The sequence below is a fragment of the Apis florea genome, unplaced genomic scaffold, assembly GCF_048593485.1.
Source record: "Apis florea isolate Af1SG1 unplaced genomic scaffold, ASM4859348v1 contig_3391_pilon, whole genome shotgun sequence".
Lineage (NCBI taxonomy): Eukaryota > Metazoa > Arthropoda > Insecta > Hymenoptera > Apidae > Apis > Apis florea.
The window spans coordinates 2,828,362-2,849,957 of NW_028256754.1; the positions used below are offsets into that span (position 1 = coordinate 2,828,362).

General features: G+C 24.2%; 1 protein-coding gene and 1 long non-coding RNA gene across 2 annotated transcripts; both read right to left on the minus strand.

Annotated features, from left to right (window-relative positions):
• Window positions 1-16,635: 16,635 nt before the first annotated feature.
• On the minus strand, window positions 16,636-17,291 carry LOC147656962 (uncharacterized). Its single transcript, XR_015293414.1, has 2 exons — window positions 17,160-17,291; window positions 16,636-16,996 (listed from the first exon to the last, which is right to left on the minus strand). It is a non-coding gene; the product is annotated as an uncharacterized LOC147656962 (long non-coding RNA).
• Window positions 17,292-17,538: 247 nt separating this feature from the next.
• On the minus strand, window positions 17,539-20,522 carry LOC147656963 (uncharacterized). The gene is made up of 4 exons (XM_086912353.1): window positions 20,361-20,522; window positions 17,930-18,133; window positions 17,632-17,850; window positions 17,539-17,562 (listed from the first exon to the last, which is right to left on the minus strand). Exons 1-4 carry the CDS (start codon window positions 20,520-20,522, stop codon window positions 17,539-17,541), a joined length of 609 nt encoding a protein of 202 aa, XP_086768479.1.
• Window positions 20,523-21,596: the final 1,074 nt, after the last annotated feature.

Consider the following 21,596-nt stretch of genomic DNA (forward strand, 5'->3'; position numbering starts at 1 on the left):
TCTAAAAGTAATATTTATTACTTTTATATTTCAAATCATTCTTAATTTTACAATAAAAAATCAAATATTGAAATATTACGAAAACAAAACATAAAATTAACAATTGTTTATATTAATAAACGATAATGCATTATCAATAATATTGTATAATAATTAATATTTCAATTGTAACGAAGTCGGAGGACATCCGAATTCTTTACTACAAGAGATTTAATTGAAATCATTTCAATATTATTTCATTCTCATTTATTCGAATATTAATTTTTCTTTCAGAAATATATATTTATATGGTTCTTTAATGAATTATTTACATCATTCATAATAATTAGATGTATTATATTATATTAATATATTATTTAATATAAAATTAACTGTCAATATCATCTTAAAAACGCGACGTGCAAGAAGATCTATCCTGATCTAATAAATAAAATACAAGAAAAAGAAATGTTACTATTCACGGATATAATTAATACCCGTGATCATTGTGCTCGTACAAAAATCTACGTATACAACCAATCACTCGTGTCGATTCGGACCTTTCATCCTACGACATGACTGAGTGACCGGAGGAACATAAATACATGCGACTCACCAATAGATGCGAAGAACCATGCCGTCGTGATCCATAGGATGTCATCACCAAATACGAGAAAATGAAATCTATATCAAAACATGGAATATCATTATTAATATCATACAATACTCATTTATTTAAAAATGATAAAATAAGTAGAAAATATAATAAAATAATTACCTCTTCGCGTGATGGATGACCGTCTTATTCCCTTGAGAAGCACTGACTCTATTGTATACCGAATATGAATAAATATACTTAAAAAAAAAAAAAATTATAAATAAAAAACTATTAACACTACTAACTATTTGTTTAATTTATAATAGGCGAACAAGCACTGACTCTAATTTCGCGATTATAATATATAATATATAATAAATTTAATTAGAGCTTTTGTGCTCTAAAATATTAAAAAACTATTACAGAGCAAACACTGAATCTATCAACCGCATTGCGCGCGGTCACAAAAATCATCTGGAAATAAAAATGTATTATAATAATGGGAGATCTATAAAAAAAGAAGTAAAATATTTTCCTTTTTTTTATATCGAACATTTGTTTCAGAAAATATTACTATTTTTTTTTTAATTTCTTATTAAGACTTATTTTATTAATTTTAAATATTAATATTTGTAGTAAATGTTCATTATAAAAGTATAAAATATATCGTACAAATGTGATCGAATAAAAACAGAATAAATACATACAGTACACGAGCGAAAAATCAAGCCTTTTCTTTGAAAAATACGATGACATCCGTTATGAAATTTTTCCCATCTTTGAAGTTGGACCATTAATTAGCTAATAATCTACAAAAAAAAATAAATAAATAAAATTTTAATAAATAAACATATAAAATATATAAAAATTAATCGATCATATTAATAAAATAAAATAATAATCAAGATACAATTTTATTTCAAAAAGTCATAATATGAACTAATTGGAACTATAGCCGTCAAATAAGAGAATAAAAAAATATAAATAATTTAGTAAATAATTAAAATACAATTAATTTATTTCTTCAAATATTAGTAATAAAAATTTCAATAAAAATAATATACTACGCAGCAAACAGGCCATATTCATTTTATAGAGATTGGACGAGTCCATTTTTCTTTGAGGGTAAGATGGAATAGTCCAGTCAATATGAATATCGATAGTGTGACAATGACAATTTCGATGAAATAAAATTAAATATTTCAGTAAAAAAACATATTAATTAAATAATAATGTGTGAATAATAAATAATATGTAACTATAGAAGAAAATATATATGTATTACGCAGCAAACAGACTACATTCATTTTATAGAGATTGGACGAGTCCATTTTTCCGTGAGGTAAAATGGAATGGTTCAATTAATATGAATATCGATAATACAATGATGCGTCATAATTTCGATGAAATAAAATTAATTTTTCACTTTCATTTTAATATGGACGAAAGAATTATAGAAATCTATTTTAAACAAATTACGCTTCATAAAAATAAACCGTCAAAATCAGTTGCAAATCGTGATAGCATATGTACATATAAATCATTTTTCCTTTGATTCCGACAAGCGAATGATAATTTTTCCAAATGAAAATAAAAATTATGAAACAAATGTGTAAAAAAAACTGTCATATTAAGATGGAACAATAAAATAATTCAAATCACGATTCAAAGAGCAATGAATTATTACTACGCAATTTCGACGAAAAAGAAACTCGTAATAATAATTAATTTTGTCATTAGAATAATAAATAAATCCAGTTTATTAAATAAACAAAACTATTAATAATTTATAAAATTTGATAATAAAATATGAATAGAATTACTTACTGCGTAGTAGAATCACCGAAGGTAGTTGATCAGCCACTTACATCAGAGAGTCACAATAACACGTCCTTCCACGATGACTTTTCACAGGAGACTGATCCTGTCTCACCAAAAACGCGCCAAAATTCTCCTACAAGCTCTCTGATTGGCTGACATCATAAGCCACTTCGATAATCGAAATCGAGTGAAAAATTAATATATCGCATAATATATTTTAATTATTCTAATTAATAAGTTATTAATATATTTATATATTATTAATTTTTAATTTATAAATTATTTATTTAACTTTTATATTTATATATTTTTTTTACTAATTCTTTTACTTATTGATTTATCGATTATCGATTTATCGATTTATTTAATTGTACATTTTCTTATCCATTTCATTTATATATATGTATATAATGAAAAAAATATAAATGCATTTTATTTATTTTCCTTTTTATCCCTACATTTATTTATTAATTTATTTAGTTATGCTTCCATTTAACCTATTGATTTATTTGTACATTTTTTTTACCCATTGCATTACTTCCTACATATGTATCAATTTATTAATTAAATGAATTTTCCTCATTAAAATCTTCATTTATTTATTGCATATGTACACTTATTGATTTGTCTATTCATTCATTTGTTCACTTTTTTATAAACATTCTACTTTCATTTTTTCACTTTTTTATAAACATTCTACTTTTGTTTCCTCATCCATTTATCAATATATTTATTGAATAATTTTTCCCCAATAAAATCTTCATCTATTTGTTGCTTTTTTCCACTTATTCATTTGTTTATTTATTCATTTATTCACTTTTATATAAACATTCTACTTTTGTTTATTCATCAATTTATCAATATATTTATTGAATAATTTTTCCCCATTAAAATCTTCATCTATTTGTTGATTTTGTCCACTTGTTCATTTGTCTATTTATTCATTTATTCACTTTTTTATAAACATTCTACTTTTGTTTCCTCATCCATTTATCAATATATTTATTGAATAATTTTTCCCCATTACAATCTTCATTTATTTATTGCTTCTGTCCACTTATTCATTTGTCTATTTATTCATTTATTCACTTTTTATAAACATTCTACTTTTGTTTATTCATCCATTTATCAATATATTTATTGAATAATTTTTCCTCATTACAATCTTCATTTATTTATTGCTTTTGTCCACTTATTGATTTGTCTATTTATTCATTTATTCACTTTTTTATAAACATTCTACTTTTGTTTCCTCATCCAATTATCAATATATTTATTGAATAATTTTTCCCCATTACAATCTTTATTTATTTATTGCTTTTCCACTCATTCATTTTATTATTTATTTTGTACTGTTGATTTATTTCAATTTTATACAGATTTCTTTTTTTTTGTGCATTTATATGAGTATTAATTTTTTATTTACATAATTTTTTCCCATTTATTTTTTGATTCTGTTTTATTTATTTAATTATTCATTTTTTGTTAATGTATTTGTTAATGTATTGTTCACTTTTTATGTCTCTTTCTTTTCATTTAATTATTAATTTATTAATTCATTGCTTTATGTATTATATAATTTGATTATTTATCTGATTATTTATTTATGTATTTGTATGATGACTTCCTTCACTTTTTCTTTTAACTTATGTATAAGTATATTCTTATATATATATATATTACAATATAATGTAATGTAAGTTTAGTATGGGTAAGTAATATAAGTATTATAATGTAGTGTAAGTTTATTATAATATATATATTAATATATATAAGAATATATATTCTTTTTACTTATATATATAAGACAACAATAAAATATATATATATATATATTTATTGTTGTCTTTCTTATTGTTTAATTTGATTATTCATGTCATCATTCATTTAGCTATTCTATTACCCATTGTTTTACTTGTAATCTTTTTTAAATATTTCTTTCTTCCTTTACTTAGTTATTTCATTATTAAATTTTCTACTTCATTTATTTGTTTTTTTTTTTTTTTTTTGCTTATTTATATATTGGAACTTTATTAAATTACTCACTTTTTTATTTATATAGTTTTAACTCATCAAGTATTTATTCAAGTAACTAATGATTTCTTTATTATATTATATTGATTATATTGATTGAATTATATTAATGAAGGAACAAAAGTAGAATGTTTATAAAAAAGTGAAAAAATGAATAAATAGACAAATGAACAAGTAGACAAAAGCAACAAATAGATGAAGATTGTAATGGGGAAAAATTATTCAATAAATATATTGATAATTGGATGAGGAATCAAAAGTAGAATGTTTATAAAAAAGTGAATAAATGAATAAATAAACAAATGAATAAGTGGAAAAAAGCAACAAATAAATAAAGATTGTAATGGAGAAAAATTATTCAATAAATATATTGATAAATTGATGAATAAACAAAAGTAGAATGTTTATAAAAAAGTGAAAAAATGAATAAATAGACAAATGAACAAGTAGACAAAAGCAACAAATAGATGAAGATTGTAATGGGGAAAAATTATTCAATAAATATATTGATATTTGGATGAGGAATCAAAAGTAGAATGTTTATAAAAAAGTGAATAAATGAATAAATAAACAAATCAATAAGTGGACAAAAGCAACAAATAAATAAAGATTGTAATGGAGAAAAATTATTCAATAAATATATTGATAAATTGATGAATAAACAAAAGTAGAATGTTTATAAAAAAGTGAATAAATGAATAAATAGACAAATCAATAAGTGGACAAAAGCAATAAATAAATGAAGATTGTAATGGGGAAAAATTATTCAATAAATATATTGATAAATGGATGAGGAAACAAAAGTAGAATGTTTATAAAAAAGTGAAAAAATGAATAAATAGACAAATGAATAAGTGGAAAAAAGCAACAAATAAATAAAGATTGTAATGGGGAAAAATTATTCAATAAATATATTGATAAATTGATGAGGAAACAAAAGTAGAATGTTTATAAAAAAGTGAATAAATGAATAAATAGACAAATGAATATGTGGACAAAAGCAATAAATAAATGAAGATTTTAATGGGGAAAAATTATTCAATAAATATATTGATGAGAAAACAGGAGTAGAATGTTTATAAAAAAGTGAACAAATGAATGAATAGACAAATCAATAAGTGTACATATGCAATAAATAAATGAAGATTTTAATGAGGAAAATTCATTTAATTAATAAATTGATACATATGTAGGAAGTAATGCAATGGGTAAAAAAAATGTACAAATAAATCAATAGGTTAAATGGAAGCATAACTAAATAAATTAATAAATAAATGTAGGAATAAAAAGGAAAATAAATAAAATGCATTTATATTTTTTTCATTATATACATATATATAAATGAAATGGATAAGAAAATGTACAAATAAATAAATCGATAAATCGATAATCGATAAATCAATAAGTAAAAGAATTAGTAAAAAAAATATATAAATATAAAAGTAATAATTACATTAAATAAATAATTTATAAATTAAAAATTAATAATATATAAATATATTAATAACTTATTAATTAGAATAATTAAAATATATTATGCGATATATTAATTTTTCACTCGATTTCGATTATCGAAGTGGCTTATGATGTCAGCCAATCAGAGAGCTTGTAGGAGAATTTTGGCGCGTTTTTGGTGAGACAGGATCAGTCTCCTGTGAAAAGTCATCGTGGAAGGACGTGTTATTGTGACTCTCTGATGTAAGTGGCTGATCAACTACCTTCGGTGATTCTACTACGCAGTAAGTAATTCTATTCATATTTTATTATCAAATTTTATAAATTATTAATAGTTTTGTTTATTTAATAAACTGGATTTATTTATTATTCTAATGACAAAATTAATTATTATTACGAGTTTCTTTTTCGTCGAAATTGCGTAGTAATAATTCATTGCTCTTTGAATCGTGATTTGAATTATTTTATTGTTCCATCTTAATATGACAGTTTTTTTTACACATTTGTTTCATAATTTTTATTTTCATTTGGAAAAATTATCATTCGCTTGTCGGAATCAAAGGAAAAATGATTTATATGTACATATGCTATCACGATTTGCAACTGATTTTGACGGTTTATTTTTATGAAGCGTAATTTGTTTAAAATAGATTTCTATAATTCTTTCGTCCATATTAAAATGAAAGTGAAAAATTAATTTTATTTCATCGAAATTATGACGCATCATTGTATTATCGATATTCATATTAATTGAACCATTCCATTTTACCTCACGGAAAAATGGACTCGTCCAATCTCTATAAAATGAATGTAGTCTGTTTGCTGCGTAATACATATATATTTTCTTCTATAGTTACATATTATTTATTATTCACACATTATTATTTAATTAATATGTTTTTTTACTGAAATATTTAATTTTATTTCATCGAAATTGTCATTGTCACACTATCGATATTCATATTGACTGGACTATTCCATCTTACCCTCAAAGAAAAATGGACTCGTCCAATCTCTATAAAATGAATATGGCCTGTTTGCTGCGTAGTATATTATTTTTATTGAAATTTTTATTACTAATATTTGAAGAAATAAATTAATTGTATTTTAATTATTTACTAAATTATTTATATTTTTTTATTCTCTTATTTGACGGCTATAGTTCCAATTAGTTCATATTATGACTTTTTGAAATAAAATTGTATCTTGATTATTATTTTATTTTATTAATATGATCGATTAATTTTTATATATTTTATATGTTTATTTATTAAAATTTTATTTATTTATTTTTTTTTGTAGATTATTAGCTAATTAATGGTCCAACTTCAAAGATGGGAAAAATTTCATAACGGATGTCATCGTATTTTTCAAAGAAAAGGCTTGATTTTTCGCTCGTGTACTGTATGTATTTATTCTGTTTTTATTCGATCACATTTGTACGATATATTTTATACTTTTATAATGAACATTTACTACAAATATTAATATTTAAAATTAATAAAATAAGTCTTAATAAGAAATTAAAAAAAAAATAGTAATATTTTCTGAAACAAATGTTCGATATAAAAAAAAGGAAAATATTTTACTTCTTTTTTTATAGATCTTCCATTATTATAATACATTTTTATTTCCAGATGATTTTTGTGACCGCGCGCAATGCGGTTGATAGATTCAGTGTTTGCTCTGTAATAGTTTTTTAATATTTTAGAGCACAAAAGCTCTAATTAAATTTATTATATATTATATATTATAATCGCGAAATTAGAGTCAGTGCTTGTTCGCCTATTATAAATTAAACAAATAGTTAGTAGTGTTAATAGTTTTTTATTTATAATTTTTTTTTTTTTTAAGTATATTTATTCATATTCGGTATACAATAGAGTCAGTGCTTCTCAAGGGAATAAGACGGTCATCCATCACGCGAAGAGGTAATTATTTTATTATATTTTCTACTTATTTTATCATTTTTAAATAAATGAGTATTGTATGATATTAATAATGATATTCCATGTTTTGATATAGATTTCATTTTCTCGTATTTGGCGATGACATCCTATGGATCACGACGGCATGGTTCTTCGCATCTATTGGTGAGTCGCATGTATTTATGTTCCTCCGGTCACTCAGTCATGTCGTAGGATGAAAGGTCCGAATCGACACGAGTGATTGGTTGTATACGTAGATTTTTGTACGAGCACAATGATCACGGGTATTAATTATATCCGTGAATAGTAACATTTCTTTTTCTTGTATTTTATTTATTAGATCAGGATAGATCTTCTTGCACGTCGCGTTTTTAAGATGATATTGACAGTTAATTTTATATTAAATAATATATTAATATAATATAATACATCTAATTATTATGAATGATGTAAATAATTCATTAAAGAACCATATAAATATATATTTCTGAAAGAAAAATTAATATTCGAATAAATGAGAATGAAATAATATTGAAATGATTTCAATTAAATCTCTTGTAGTAAAGAATTCGGATGTCCTCCGACTTCGTTACAATTGAAATATTAATTATTATACAATATTATTGATAATGCATTATCGTTTATTAATATAAACAATTGTTAATTTTATGTTTTGTTTTCGTAATATTTCAATATTTGATTTTTTATTGTAAAATTAAGAATGATTTGAAATATAAAAGTAATAAATATTACTTTTAGATATTTTATTTTCTCCGTAAAAGAATGAAATATTATCTGCAAGAAGATACTTCGCGACAGGTAGATTTCTAAATCAGAGCAATCAATTTTGAACATTAGTTTTGTATTTTTAAAAACATGCTTTGATGAAGAGATCGCCTGAGGTTATTTTCATTAATATTCCATTTAAAGTCAATTTCTTATTATTAATTTTCATACACAAATTTATCATGATTGATATAAATATTATATTACAATTGATATATAATTATATAATAAATTTCTTATTTTTTACATATTTTTTCTTCTTAAAATTAATAATAGTAAAATAAATATATAAAGTTTGAAATAAAGTAAGCAAATTTTGAATTAAAGAACATTAGTCCGTTAGAAAATAAATACATTAATATTTCTTTTAGCTTAGGATTTTCAGATTTAACCCTTTCCATGTCCATTGCCAGGATCTCACTCACGTGCCCAGGTGCAACTTGAGTGAAAGAGAGGCGATGGGTATGATGATCATAGTTCGTAAATTCATATAATAATTTTTCAGCGACTGACGATGCGTTAGTGTATCGTGCACGACGTATTTTCCATATTGTGTGTGTGGTTAGGCTGTGGAATTGCGTCGTTCTGTATATCATTCCATACAATACTATAATATATATAGTATAACTTGAGATATTTAAAACATTCATGACTAATTTTATTCTCATTATAAATATAAATATTATTTCCAATAATAATTTATATGGGATATTATAATTTTAAATTGCAATAATATCAAATTTAATCGCCTTAAAAGTTGTATCTTTTCATTAATAAATATTCAAATTTATTAAAATTAAAATATATATATGTTTTTGTCGCATTTCACGCAATGGTCACTAGCTATCGTCAGTCGATTTCAGGAAAATGGTACGTAAAGTTAGAGTATGCGAGTAGTGTGCCAAGCTCGGGTGTCGGAGGCGTCCCGGGACGCTTTCCCTAGTTTAGGCTTTTGCGCCCGAGTGTTATGTGTGAGAATCGTGGAATGAATGTGTTGGTGTGCCTGTTTTGCCACTTTTTAAATATAGAGTTAGGTAGGATAGGTAGTATATTTCTGGTACGAATGTTAATTATAAGTAGGTAGGGCCGGGCAGATTGTCACAGTCTCTGGTCGGGTAGGCGCGTTTTCGCGTGACAATCTGTTTCAGGGAATAAAATTTGAGAAATCGAGGGCAAAGCTGAGACGAATGGACGACAATGCTACTCGTCTCTGGCTTTGCTTATCAATTTTTCGAATTTCGTGGTCGCGGTCGCGATTTGCTTTCGAAACGAACGTTGCGCTCGAGATTCGGTGCATGTACGGAGAACGATCATTCCGATCGTTGGTCGTCCATGCACTTAGTTTCCGCGATTTAGTCCTTTTTTTTTCTTTTTTTCTTTGGTTTGCGATTAGTGAATCTCGAGCCTAGATTTAAGTTTCAGCGGGCATTGCGCCCGAAGGAGGAAGACCGAAGAGGCCCGACAAACTGTCACGAAGAGGGCTGCAACGAATGGCTCCTCATTTTTTGGATCTTTTTTGGATCCAAAGAATGGGAAGTCATTGTTACTATTTTATCATTGTGCTCGTTTTAGTAATATGTAGTAATTGTTGTTGTGCTGTCTGGCCGATTTGCATGCCGGCCCATCATCCAGATCCAGTCATTATGGGCATCGCGATTTTTTGTTGTTAGTGTTGCGATTGATTAATAACGGGTTGAATTAGAATTGCGTTAAAATAAGAATCGCGTTTGCATTAATGTTGCGTTAAAATGAGAATCGCGTTTGTATTAGTGTTGCGAATTATAAAATTACCGGTTTTTTTGTTATAAATTATTTATATTTTTATAAATTTTTCATATTATTATAGCTTTTTTATACAGTATCTAATAATAAAATTTATATCTTTTGTGAATTAAATTCATTATTTTTAATTAACTATTAAAAATAGTAACATTCCTTAATCAGAAATAATAATTTTGATTGAATTTATTTTAAAAAGTAGTATTGCATCGATAAATAATCGCGTTTATTCGAGTAGTGTTGCGAATATTGAATGCCCAAATTTCTTCCACTGGGATTGTGGAAGTATTCATGTTCCTGTTGGTTCCTGAATCATCTTAGCAGTCAAAGAGACTGCACAATAGCAGTCAAGAAGACTGCACGATAGCAGTCAAAGAGACTGCACAATAGCAGTCAAGGAGGCTGCACGATAGCAGTCAAAGAGACTGCACGATAGCAGTCAAGGAGGCTGCACGATAGCAGTCAAGAAGATTGTATTTGATTTTTCGACATTAGTGTTGCGTTATTTAAATTTGAGTGCCTAGAATACTCTTGCGTAAATAATTGATCTTTTTTTATGATTTTTTTTATCATTTTCAAATTAATTAACATTGCAAATATAATAAAGCACTCATCGCGGTTTTAAAAATTTTTTATTTTATAAAAAAATATTAGTTTATTAGTGTTGCGATGCAAAGTATTTATTCCACTCGCGGTTTTGTTGCTCGCGTTTATATAGAGTGGAAGATATTTTTATTTTAGTTAGTAGTCCTTCTGACTACTAAATTGTTTTCTTTTTTCAGCATCCCTTATCATCTTTTCCATTTATTGCAAAAAATATTGCTATGATATTTATATTCTTTATATTTCTCATTGGTGAGGACTTAATCTTTTTTAAAATATCGAATTTAATTTTTTGAAATCAATAATGTTATTTTTTTGAAATCAATAAATGTTCATTATAAAACTTATTTTTTTATATTATTCCAGACGATCGTTTAATCGTTAATCGTTTTTTTTTTTTTTTCCTTTTTTCAATATACTAATCCTTTAAATAAGTTAAGTTTGTTTCAGATAAATTATCCCTCGAATAATATTTTACAATCACTTATATATTTCAAGAAAATGTTATATTTGAATCTATCATCGATTAGTAAGTAATTATATGTATCATATATTTTAATAATTTTACTAATTATTTTTGTTCTGATTTGTTTCAGATACTATTGTGAAAGCAATCAATTATTACTTATCATATTTTACATAATATAATATCTCTTTTACTTTTCTGTACTACGTTAATATTTTGTTAGTATTTTTAGAGTATTGTAAAATTTTTGTTAGTATTGCAGGAGGGGCCCCTAAAAAAATCTTAAATTTTTATATAGGATAGTATATTTATATTAGATAGTACCTTTCTTCAGAAATAGAAAAAAATTACAGTTTTTCTTAGATAGGAATCATATAAGTCTAGGAATCATATAACTAATTATAAAATACCTACATTTTTTAACTTTTTTTGTTAAACTTTTGTATTCTTTTTTTGTTTCAGAGATCAATGTGAGACCAATAAAGGATATTTTTATTTATCGTATTTCATACAAACTCTTACTTTCACTCTGGATTTCACTGAAATTTTTCTTTAAATTTTTAATTAGACTGAACAAATTGTTATAGGGAGGGAAAGATACTATGTTTAGATATGCTCAATAGACATTAAAATAAATATTAAACTAATATATAAGTAGGGACTAAAAAATATGATGAGTTTAGATAAAACTATTTTAAGTTAATGTTTTTAAGTATTATATTAAGTTAAGTTTAGAATGTATGTAGTAGATGGCTTGTAAAATTGCTGCTGTAGAAATGCTTATAGTAGAATACTGCTTAAAGTAGAATATACGTTTGAAAATGCATGCATGGTAGTAGTAGTGGGAATAATAGTATAAAAATGGTGATGGTCAATAAAATAAATATAACTCTGTTTGAAATTTATTTTATTTTATTTATTTATTTATTTTTGATATAAATTTTTTAATATTTTATTTTTCTGGAAGTTTAAATTATCAATATTTTATACATTTATTGTCATTTATATCTTAAAAATTTAAAATATTGATATATGTGCGAAATAATGTGTTTGTATTTCAAGTAGAGTTATATACAATTAAGATATAATTTAATTTTTTAATTTTCAGGTTTAGCTTATCGCGTCGGTTTTCCTTAGAATTCCTTTTGCTTTTTGTTTTGCACAACGATCAAAGATAGAACGTTTTGCAAAGCTACATCAAAAGGAAGATTTATCATTGATGTTAAATAAATTTTTACGTAAAGGCGGGTGGATGGGATCGTGGATAGGGTGGGTCTCCAATTCGCAGCAACCTCCTCGTGGTGAGACCTGGGAAATCATTATTATTTACTATAGAATTCATAATCGTATTCGCGATACAATTATAAATTTTATAGCAAATAATGTGAGCTAATTGGCTGCGCACGCGATTCCAATTGTATTGCTTTTTTGCATAGTTATTAGGATTTATTGATTTATTGGTTACACTTTTATTTTAATTTCTAAACATTTATTTTGTATATTACGTATATTCGATCAATATGATCGTGATGACTCTTCTGTTATTTCCTCTTTTAGTTCGCAACATTTTTGCGAATATATGTATTTTAATATATATATATCTTTTACGAGATAAGTATATATTACGTTTCTATGGTCATTATAGTAAATTAGATGAATGTAATAAAGGATGCAATATGGTAAAGGATGTGAAAGACATTCTATATTATTCGAAGTCGGTATTTTGAGATTATGAGATTCAAAATCCCATAAGATATCATGTTCGAGCGTTACAATCGAGCACAGTCGATAATAGAGAACATTGGTATATAATCGTAGATATAGGAATGTAGATATAGGAATGAAAGATAGATATATGTAATTTGTTTCTATAACAGAGAGTCAAGAATTAACTGTTACTGCCATCTAGTGAATATTTTTAGCAAGACAATTTTTGAAAGAGATTTTTCTAATACTCAAAAGATGGCACTGTTTAATTGTATCGTTATCTCTATCTCTTTCTTTTTATATATTGTTCTTTTTTTTTGTATTATATATGGCATTCTAGAGATGGCACTACTGTTCTATTATTTGGGCTTAGTTTTTAATTTAAAACTTATTCTATAGACCGATATATAATTATCGAGTATCAGATTTTAGCAATAAAGTTTTTATTAATCATACATTTTTAGAATTTATAACCATTAGAATTTATATCATACATTTTTAGAATTTATAATTAGTTACTTACTAATAATTGTTATTTATTAATAATTGTTATTTATTAATAAATAATTAATTAATAATAAATAAACAAATAAAATTATAGAAATGATTACAAAATAAATTATTATATATAAATAAATAGAGAAATAAGAATGAAATAGATGAATAGATAAATAAAAAATAATAAATGAATTAAAGAATAAAAAACTATAGAAATAAATGTATCTGTAATTAAACAGACAGTCTAATGATTATATAAATAAATAAATAAAATAAATGTAATATAACAAAATAATTAATTAATTAAATTAATAAATAAATGGATTGATCTATAAATAAATAACTGTAAAAATGAACAAATATATGAAGAAATAAATTAATAAAGTAAGAAATATATAAAAAAAGAAAAACTAAAATACTCTAGCAATGTTAATGTAGTTTTTAGTATACAAAAGTATATCTGTTAATTATTGTAATAAATTATATGTAATGATAATTATAAATCAACATTAAAAGTTCAATAATTTTTAAATTATTGTTCATTACAAAATTGTAAATATTACTCTATTTCGTAAAAATATATTTTAATTATTATATATAATATCGTAAAAAAATTATAATGTCCATGAATTAATAATAAAAAATCTAAAAATTGATAAATTGTTAACAAATATATTCAATAAATCAATTTTAATGTAATCGGTAAAGGCCGTATATTTTCGTTGAACTTCGGTCGCGCTCTTCTATAATATAATCGAGGCAAGCGCGAAAGGACGAGCATTTCTTAATCAACTCACCTCGCGATAACATTGGTATTGTAACACATTTTCATTGAATTTTTATATATATAGGAAATAATTTTTTATTTTCTTTAAATTTTATATTTAACTTGCTTTAATTTTTAATTTATTTCAATTTTATATTTTCAATTTTTGTTTTGTTTTAACTTTTAATTTTTAATTTGCTTTAACTTTTAGTTTATATCATCACAATTTGTAATTATAAGGGTCTCGATGTAGTCACCTCCTCGTCGGTGAGACCTGGTAATTGGCATCAGTTTTTGATTTCGTATTATTTATTTAAAAATATACTAGAAAGATTACAGATATTTAAAAGGTTGTATTAAAATTGTAATTAAGTATTTCTAATTGTATTCGAAAAATTAGTTTCTGAAAATTGATGCCAAGCTAAGTACTACACTAATTTCGTTTTCTATGTTTCAGATTTATGTAATGTATTTATATTATGTACTATTTTTTTTTTTCATATTTATCTACAAAGTTTTAATTACTTCACAAGAAATTTCGAATATTTATGATTCATAGTTTACACACAATTATATTATAGCATAGTTTTTTCAAATTAGTAATTCATGGGATTCATTGATATTTTTTAAATATTAGGAAATATTTTATAGTTTAGTGCAGTATTTTTTTAAACAAATGCTTGAAGAAAGATTGAAAAAGAAGAATATTCTTTGATATTTTTTCTTCTTTCTCTTTCATTAATGTAATTTATGTAATTTCATTTTCATCAAATTTTTGTAACCGCGTACAATGCAGTCACTAGAATCTAGAAATAATGCTTAAAGTAGAATATATATTTGCAAATAAACGCATTGTAGTAGTAATGAAAATAGTAGTGTTAAAACCGGTGGTGGTTAATGAAATAAATATAATTCTGCATTAGATATATTTAATTTTTTTTAGTTATAAACTTGTAATTGTCAATATTTTTATTATCATAAAAGTATAAAATGTTGATTTATATACAAAGTTTATGTTTGTGTTTCATGTAGAATTATATATAATTAAGATATAAATCAATTTTTACTTTCAGGTTTAGTGGTTTGTCGCGTTAGTTTTTCTTAGAATTTCTTTTGCTGTTTGTTTTGCAGAATGATCGAGGATTGAACGTTTTGAAAAATTACACGAAAGAAAGGATTTGTGATTGATTTTGACTAAATTTTTATGTATAAAGGAGAATGGATGGAATCCTTAGATAGAATGGATTTCCAATTTTCCAAGCGATAAAAAAAAATCATTATTATTTATTGTATTTATGATTATGTCTGTGATATAATTATAAATTTCATAGCAAATAATATAAAATTTCAATTATTGAAATTTATTGTATTAAATTTTAACATTTATATTTTGATTTTTATACAAATTATGATGTATTATTAATTTGTTTCGAAATAATCATTCATTCATTATTAAATCGAGATATATTTCATCGATTTTTTTATTTTGGTGATTTCTTTGTAATTTCTTTCAATTCTTTTTATTCGTATATTTATTTACTTATTTACGAATATGCATATAATATATATATCATGAAAGAATGATATAGATAATAGATATATGGTATAGAGATAAATGTAATGTTTATGTTGATCGTAGGTGATCATAGATGGCATATAAGACAGATTCTTCTTTTCAAAGTCGATATTTCAGATTTTAAAATATTAAATCCCACGAGATATCTTGTGTTTTGTGTATGTTTGAACAATTGTCTATTTTGTATATTACAATTGAATGTGCTGATAACGGACAAATTAAATGAATGCATTTGATTTTTTTGCACAATATTTTTGCATACCAAATTGCGTATGTATTTTTGTTTTTTATTTCATTTTCTATTTATTTTATTTTGTATGTTATACATATAAACATTTTGTATATTAAAATTTATGATATCTATTTCATTTTATTCTGAATGAATAATATCGTTTATGCCATAAAAAAATGATAATAAATTCTTAATAATTATCTTTATGATTTCATCAATATCTCATTGAATCGGTAATGTCATATATAACATGAAAATAATAAAAAAAAACCAATTAAAGTCAAATATCAATTTCTTTATGTATGTATTTATGTATGTATAGAAGATATATAGTAATCAGCTTTGTTTTTTTAAATGAAATTACACATTTCTTTATAGTATAATATATTATAGTATAATTCAAAGTATTTTTAGTTTTGATAATATTTTATTTTAAATTTTATAAAAGTTTTATAAAAGATAAAAAATACATAAATAGGAGAATACATGAACTTTTTTTTATTTTTTTACGTAATGAATTTTGAAAAATTTAAGTTAAAACGATCCAATAATATCCTAATAATGAAATCGATTTGAAATAATTAATTATCAAGGCATATGTATATGTAATTACAGTTTATTTTCAGAAAGCACTCTTTTTCAGAAACATTACTTGACATGAATTACTTGAAATTCATGAAGGGGTGGTTCCGCTCGTCTCTTCCATTTTAAATAATTATACCAATCGACAAAAAAGCAATACAAAATAATCTCCTCTTCTTCTACATCCTGGAAATCGTATAATAATTAATAATAATATTCATATTATTTTTCGATTATTTTTTACAAAATTTTTATTTTTATTAAAATTATATTTTATTAAAAATAACAATTATATTTATTTAAATGTGATTATATATGCAAAAATTTGTTTCAATTTATTATTACTTACTATTTTTTTCGGTATTATTATAGTAGGAAGTGCTTCTAATGCAGGAATTGGATCTAATTCGCCAGGTGCTTCCTTTTCTGGCATTACTTGTATATCAGGAACATCGTATTCAAGGTCATATTTTTCTTTCTTTTTTATCTGTTCTTATAAGAATCAAAAAATTATAATTATTATAAATTAAAATTATTATAACCCCTTGTATTGTCTTTGATTATATTTTAAATCAGCAGTTCTTTTCTATATTATCTTCTATGGAATCGCTTTAAATAATTTTTTATATCAATATATGACGTGTAGATATTCGAAATAGTGATCAGTAACAAAAGATTTTATTATAAATAAATAAAATAATAAATATTATATACTTTCTTTTTATCATTTATTTGCGTGTGTAATTTAGCCGCTGTTTTAAATTATTTTATTAATAAATTAAACCAAGGTAAAGATAAATAAATAATAAATTCAAACGTACCCAAATATAGTAATCGAGTGTTATCCAACCTTGCATGAGATATATACTCATATTTAAAATTGATAATAAACACATGGTGAAATTATGTATAAAAATAGGATGCTGTAGTAATTCACTGTCGCTCACTACATCCAAATCGATATATAAATCTGTATGTTTCATTTCAATTATTCCGACTATTAACATTAAAGCAGCTGATAGAAAGCAGCCGATGAGAACCTGAATATATTTCTATTAAATATTTTAAATATAATTTTAAATATAAAATATATATAACAAAAATGAAAGTTTAACTAACGTATAAAGGCTTTTTCATGAAAATATCTTTCATGAAAATCCAAATAGCTGCGAAACTTATGCTCATAATCATGCACAATGGATAAATAAGGAAAATTGGATTTCCTTCTTCGGGTAAATAAGGATGAGTCTCGTCTTTTTTTCGACGCTGTTTGTTCACATAGTGATGGATAAAATGAAACATTACAATCGAGAGGCCAATAATCTATAGAAAATTTTTATAATTATAAAAATATTTAAAGAGGGAAAATAATTCATAAAAATAAAAATCTAATACTATTTTATCGAAAAATAAAATCTCCTTTAAATAATTCTATTAGATAGATAATTCTAATACTTGTAAGAAAAAAAGACAATATCAAATGACAATGTTGATTTAAAGAGATCGAGTTATTTTGAATCGAGTTGTAGAAATAATTGTACAGAAAATATATCGAATTTAAATCTTTGACATTTTGATTTATAGAAATTTTCACAATGAAATAGAAAGGAACAAAATCTTACGTATTCATTTGAATTTAACATTTCATTACTTAATTTCTATTAATAAATATTTATTAATCTTTATTAATCTCACCAAATCTAGAATGCAGTATAGATATATAAAATATAAATTTGTATAATGTTACAAATTTTCTATCGAACCTAATAATTCACTTTCTAAAATAGTATAAATTTTTCAAATATCTTATCCTATTTAGAATTTCCTAATCTAGAATATCCTATTAGATTTATCTTTAAATTTATTTATTTCTCAATAAATAATTCTCCACATTACACGAGATCATTCTACGAAATCCAGAATAGAATATGAACTTATAACTTATCCGAAAAACTTTCAAACAATCTAATATCTCTCTATTTTTCGCAATTTCTACTTTGTTCTCCCTGATAAACATCGTTCTATGCAATAAATATCATCGAACGTTATCGTGGATCCTCTGACAATTTTCAAAGAGTATCCGTCGAATATCCACGCGAAGTAGTAACTAGGACAAACGAGTAACGAAACACCGCGAACCATAATGGAAACTTTTATCTTCGAATGATATAAAATTGCAACACGTAAAGTGGAGAAAGAACAAGAGAGAGAAAAAAAAAAAATAAGTAAAATGAAATCGAGCGCTGACACGTAACTTTTTCACGACGCGTGACGAGATCTCGTTTCCGATTGCATAACAACAACAATAATAAAATAAAAATCGGCGATGGCCATCGTTGAATCATTCTCGCGACATTTCGCTAACATAAGAATACGGTTCCGTGAAATTGGGTCACACGGTTGGGTATCGGTTGGCTTTGTGTGTTGACTCGTGTTCCTTCGATTCGCACTTCCTGCTCCGCAACTAGACACTCGAAACAACAACGATTTAAATAATGCTTCTACGTAACGAGCAGCGAAATTGGATCGGGCACGGGTGTTAATCGGTGAAGAAGGAATGGTCTGAGTCACTGACCAATATTTGTGTTATTGGGAGAAATGTGATTGCGTTTCGTAAATATTTTCGCATTCTTCGCTCGTGTCGTTTTTAACCGAGTTTTTGTGACACCGTTTCGCCGCTTTGCGAACTTATCTCTCGATAATTAGATATATTCGTAAAACGGAGATAATGCGATGTTCGTGAGAAATGATATGTTAATCAGATCTATGCGTGATAAACGTGTTTTTTCTGTTTTTTTTTTTTTTTTTTTTGGAATTTTTAGGGGAATGAATCTACATAATCTGTATGATACAGTGTGTTAAATGACAACTTTTGAATTTTATAAAAGAGTTGTAAATTGCAAAACACTTTTAACTTGTGGAGGAAATCTAAATTAAAAATTACGCAAAAATTCAAGAATTTAGAGAATATTTTATATTCAAAATATTGATTACACTAAAATCAATATTGAACGAAATTTTATTAAATATTTTTCGATATTACAAAAATTTAAACGATATTTCATTAATTGAACAACAAAAGGAATTTTATCAAGGAAAAAAAAAAATTATTCAATTATAGGCAGTCACGTGAGAAGTTCATTTGAGACAGGATTCAGTTCGAAACAATTAGATTACATATTTTTTACAAGATAGAAATTTATTCGAAATTAAAATTATGTATACTAGATATTATTTTTCTAATTTCGATAAATGAATTTAATTTATTAGGCAATTAAATATCCCTTATTTCTATATTTCATTTTAATAATCTTTTATTTTCTTCACTTAATACGATAAAACTGTTCGATATCTTCATTTTTTGAACATCACTCGTGTTTTATTAATTTGTAATATTTGGTTAAGAAGATAGGAAATTATTAGAAGAAAATGTAGAAGAGTTAAGTGAAAATAATTAAAGAATTATTTAATTATTAATAAGATGTAACATAATTTTTATAACGGCATTTTAACAATGGTTCTAGTGTAATATAATAAAATGATTTCTTACGAATTGAAAAATATGTAAACTAGCATGAACCACGTGAGAAAGATTTTTATTCCGCTCGTATTTTACTCTCGTTTGATGATAAATACTGGCAAGTTTTGCAACTTCACGGAGTTTCTCCAAATCTATTTGGTCATTTTCATTTATTGGCAATATCTCATCCATTTGGTTTATTATGAAATATTTTTTAATATGGTATACACATAAATATTAAAATATTAAATAATAAACTGCTATATTTATTAACTAACCTATATTACTTACTGCTAAATTCAGTATTACGTAGCAATGTGCAACTTATATATATATATATATATATATATGCGTTTATACATACATATATATATATTTGCAACTTATATTCTAAATTAAAATAGAAAAAGTCAAAATTCTATTTTGAAAAAATTATAAATATTATTTTTTTAAAGAAATAAGGACGAAAATTATATTTGACACGTTTATTTCGTACTAGAACTGCAAGTTAGATATTCCTGAATCAATTTTCTATGTATTTATCTAATTTTTTCCACTGCATTCCTCAAATGCTAATAAGTTTCCAAATCATAAATTTTTCGTTTTGTGTACGCAAAAAAAAAAAATTGTATACGTAAAATGTATACAAAATTTCGAGAAATACACGCATGAAAATAAAATAAGCATAATTATCGATATAAAAAGAAAACTTTAATAACAAAGTATCCAATATTATTATATTGATTTACAAAATTGTATTAATGCTCTCTTATTAGGAAACCACGAAATTAGATCAGTAGGTAGATATACATTTTATCAGATTCCATTCAGAAGAAAGAAATAACTGTACATATTCATACTACATGAATGGATAATAGTGACATAGAAACAGTATCTAACACTATTCTATCTCTTTTTACATTGCATCTTATATTTCGACAATAAATCCATTCAAATTTCACAACGTGTCCCTATTCTAAATGAAAAATTTAGAACACTTCATGAGCAATTGAATGACTTTTAAAACGGCTTTTTGACACGAATATTATGTATTATAATGTTTTTAAAAATAAAATAAAAATATAAAAATTACGTAAATTTTATTAAATTAAGTGTTAGGTTATTAGTTATAATGTAAATTCAATTATTTCAATTGAACAGAGAACAGGGAATAGAGAACTGCATAAGTATTTATTACTATTATGAAGACTTTTTTTCAATTAATTTTTAAGATCAAAGTAAATTGTGGAAAAAATTTTTTTATCC

Bases quoted from the DNA above. Each gene is read 5' to 3' on its own strand.
- LOC147656963 (XM_086912353.1), bottom strand. From the start codon at position 20,522: ATGGATGAGATATTGCCAATAAATGAAAATGACCAAATAGATTTGGAG. The intron at 17,851-17,929 runs GTTAGTTAAACT...AAATATATTCAG, and splicing joins TCATGAAAAAGCCTTTATAC to GTTCTCATCGGCTGCTTTCT. The intron at 17,563-17,631 runs GTACGTTTGAAT...AATTTAAAACAG, and splicing joins CACTCGATTACTATATTTGG to CGGCTAAATTACACACGCAA.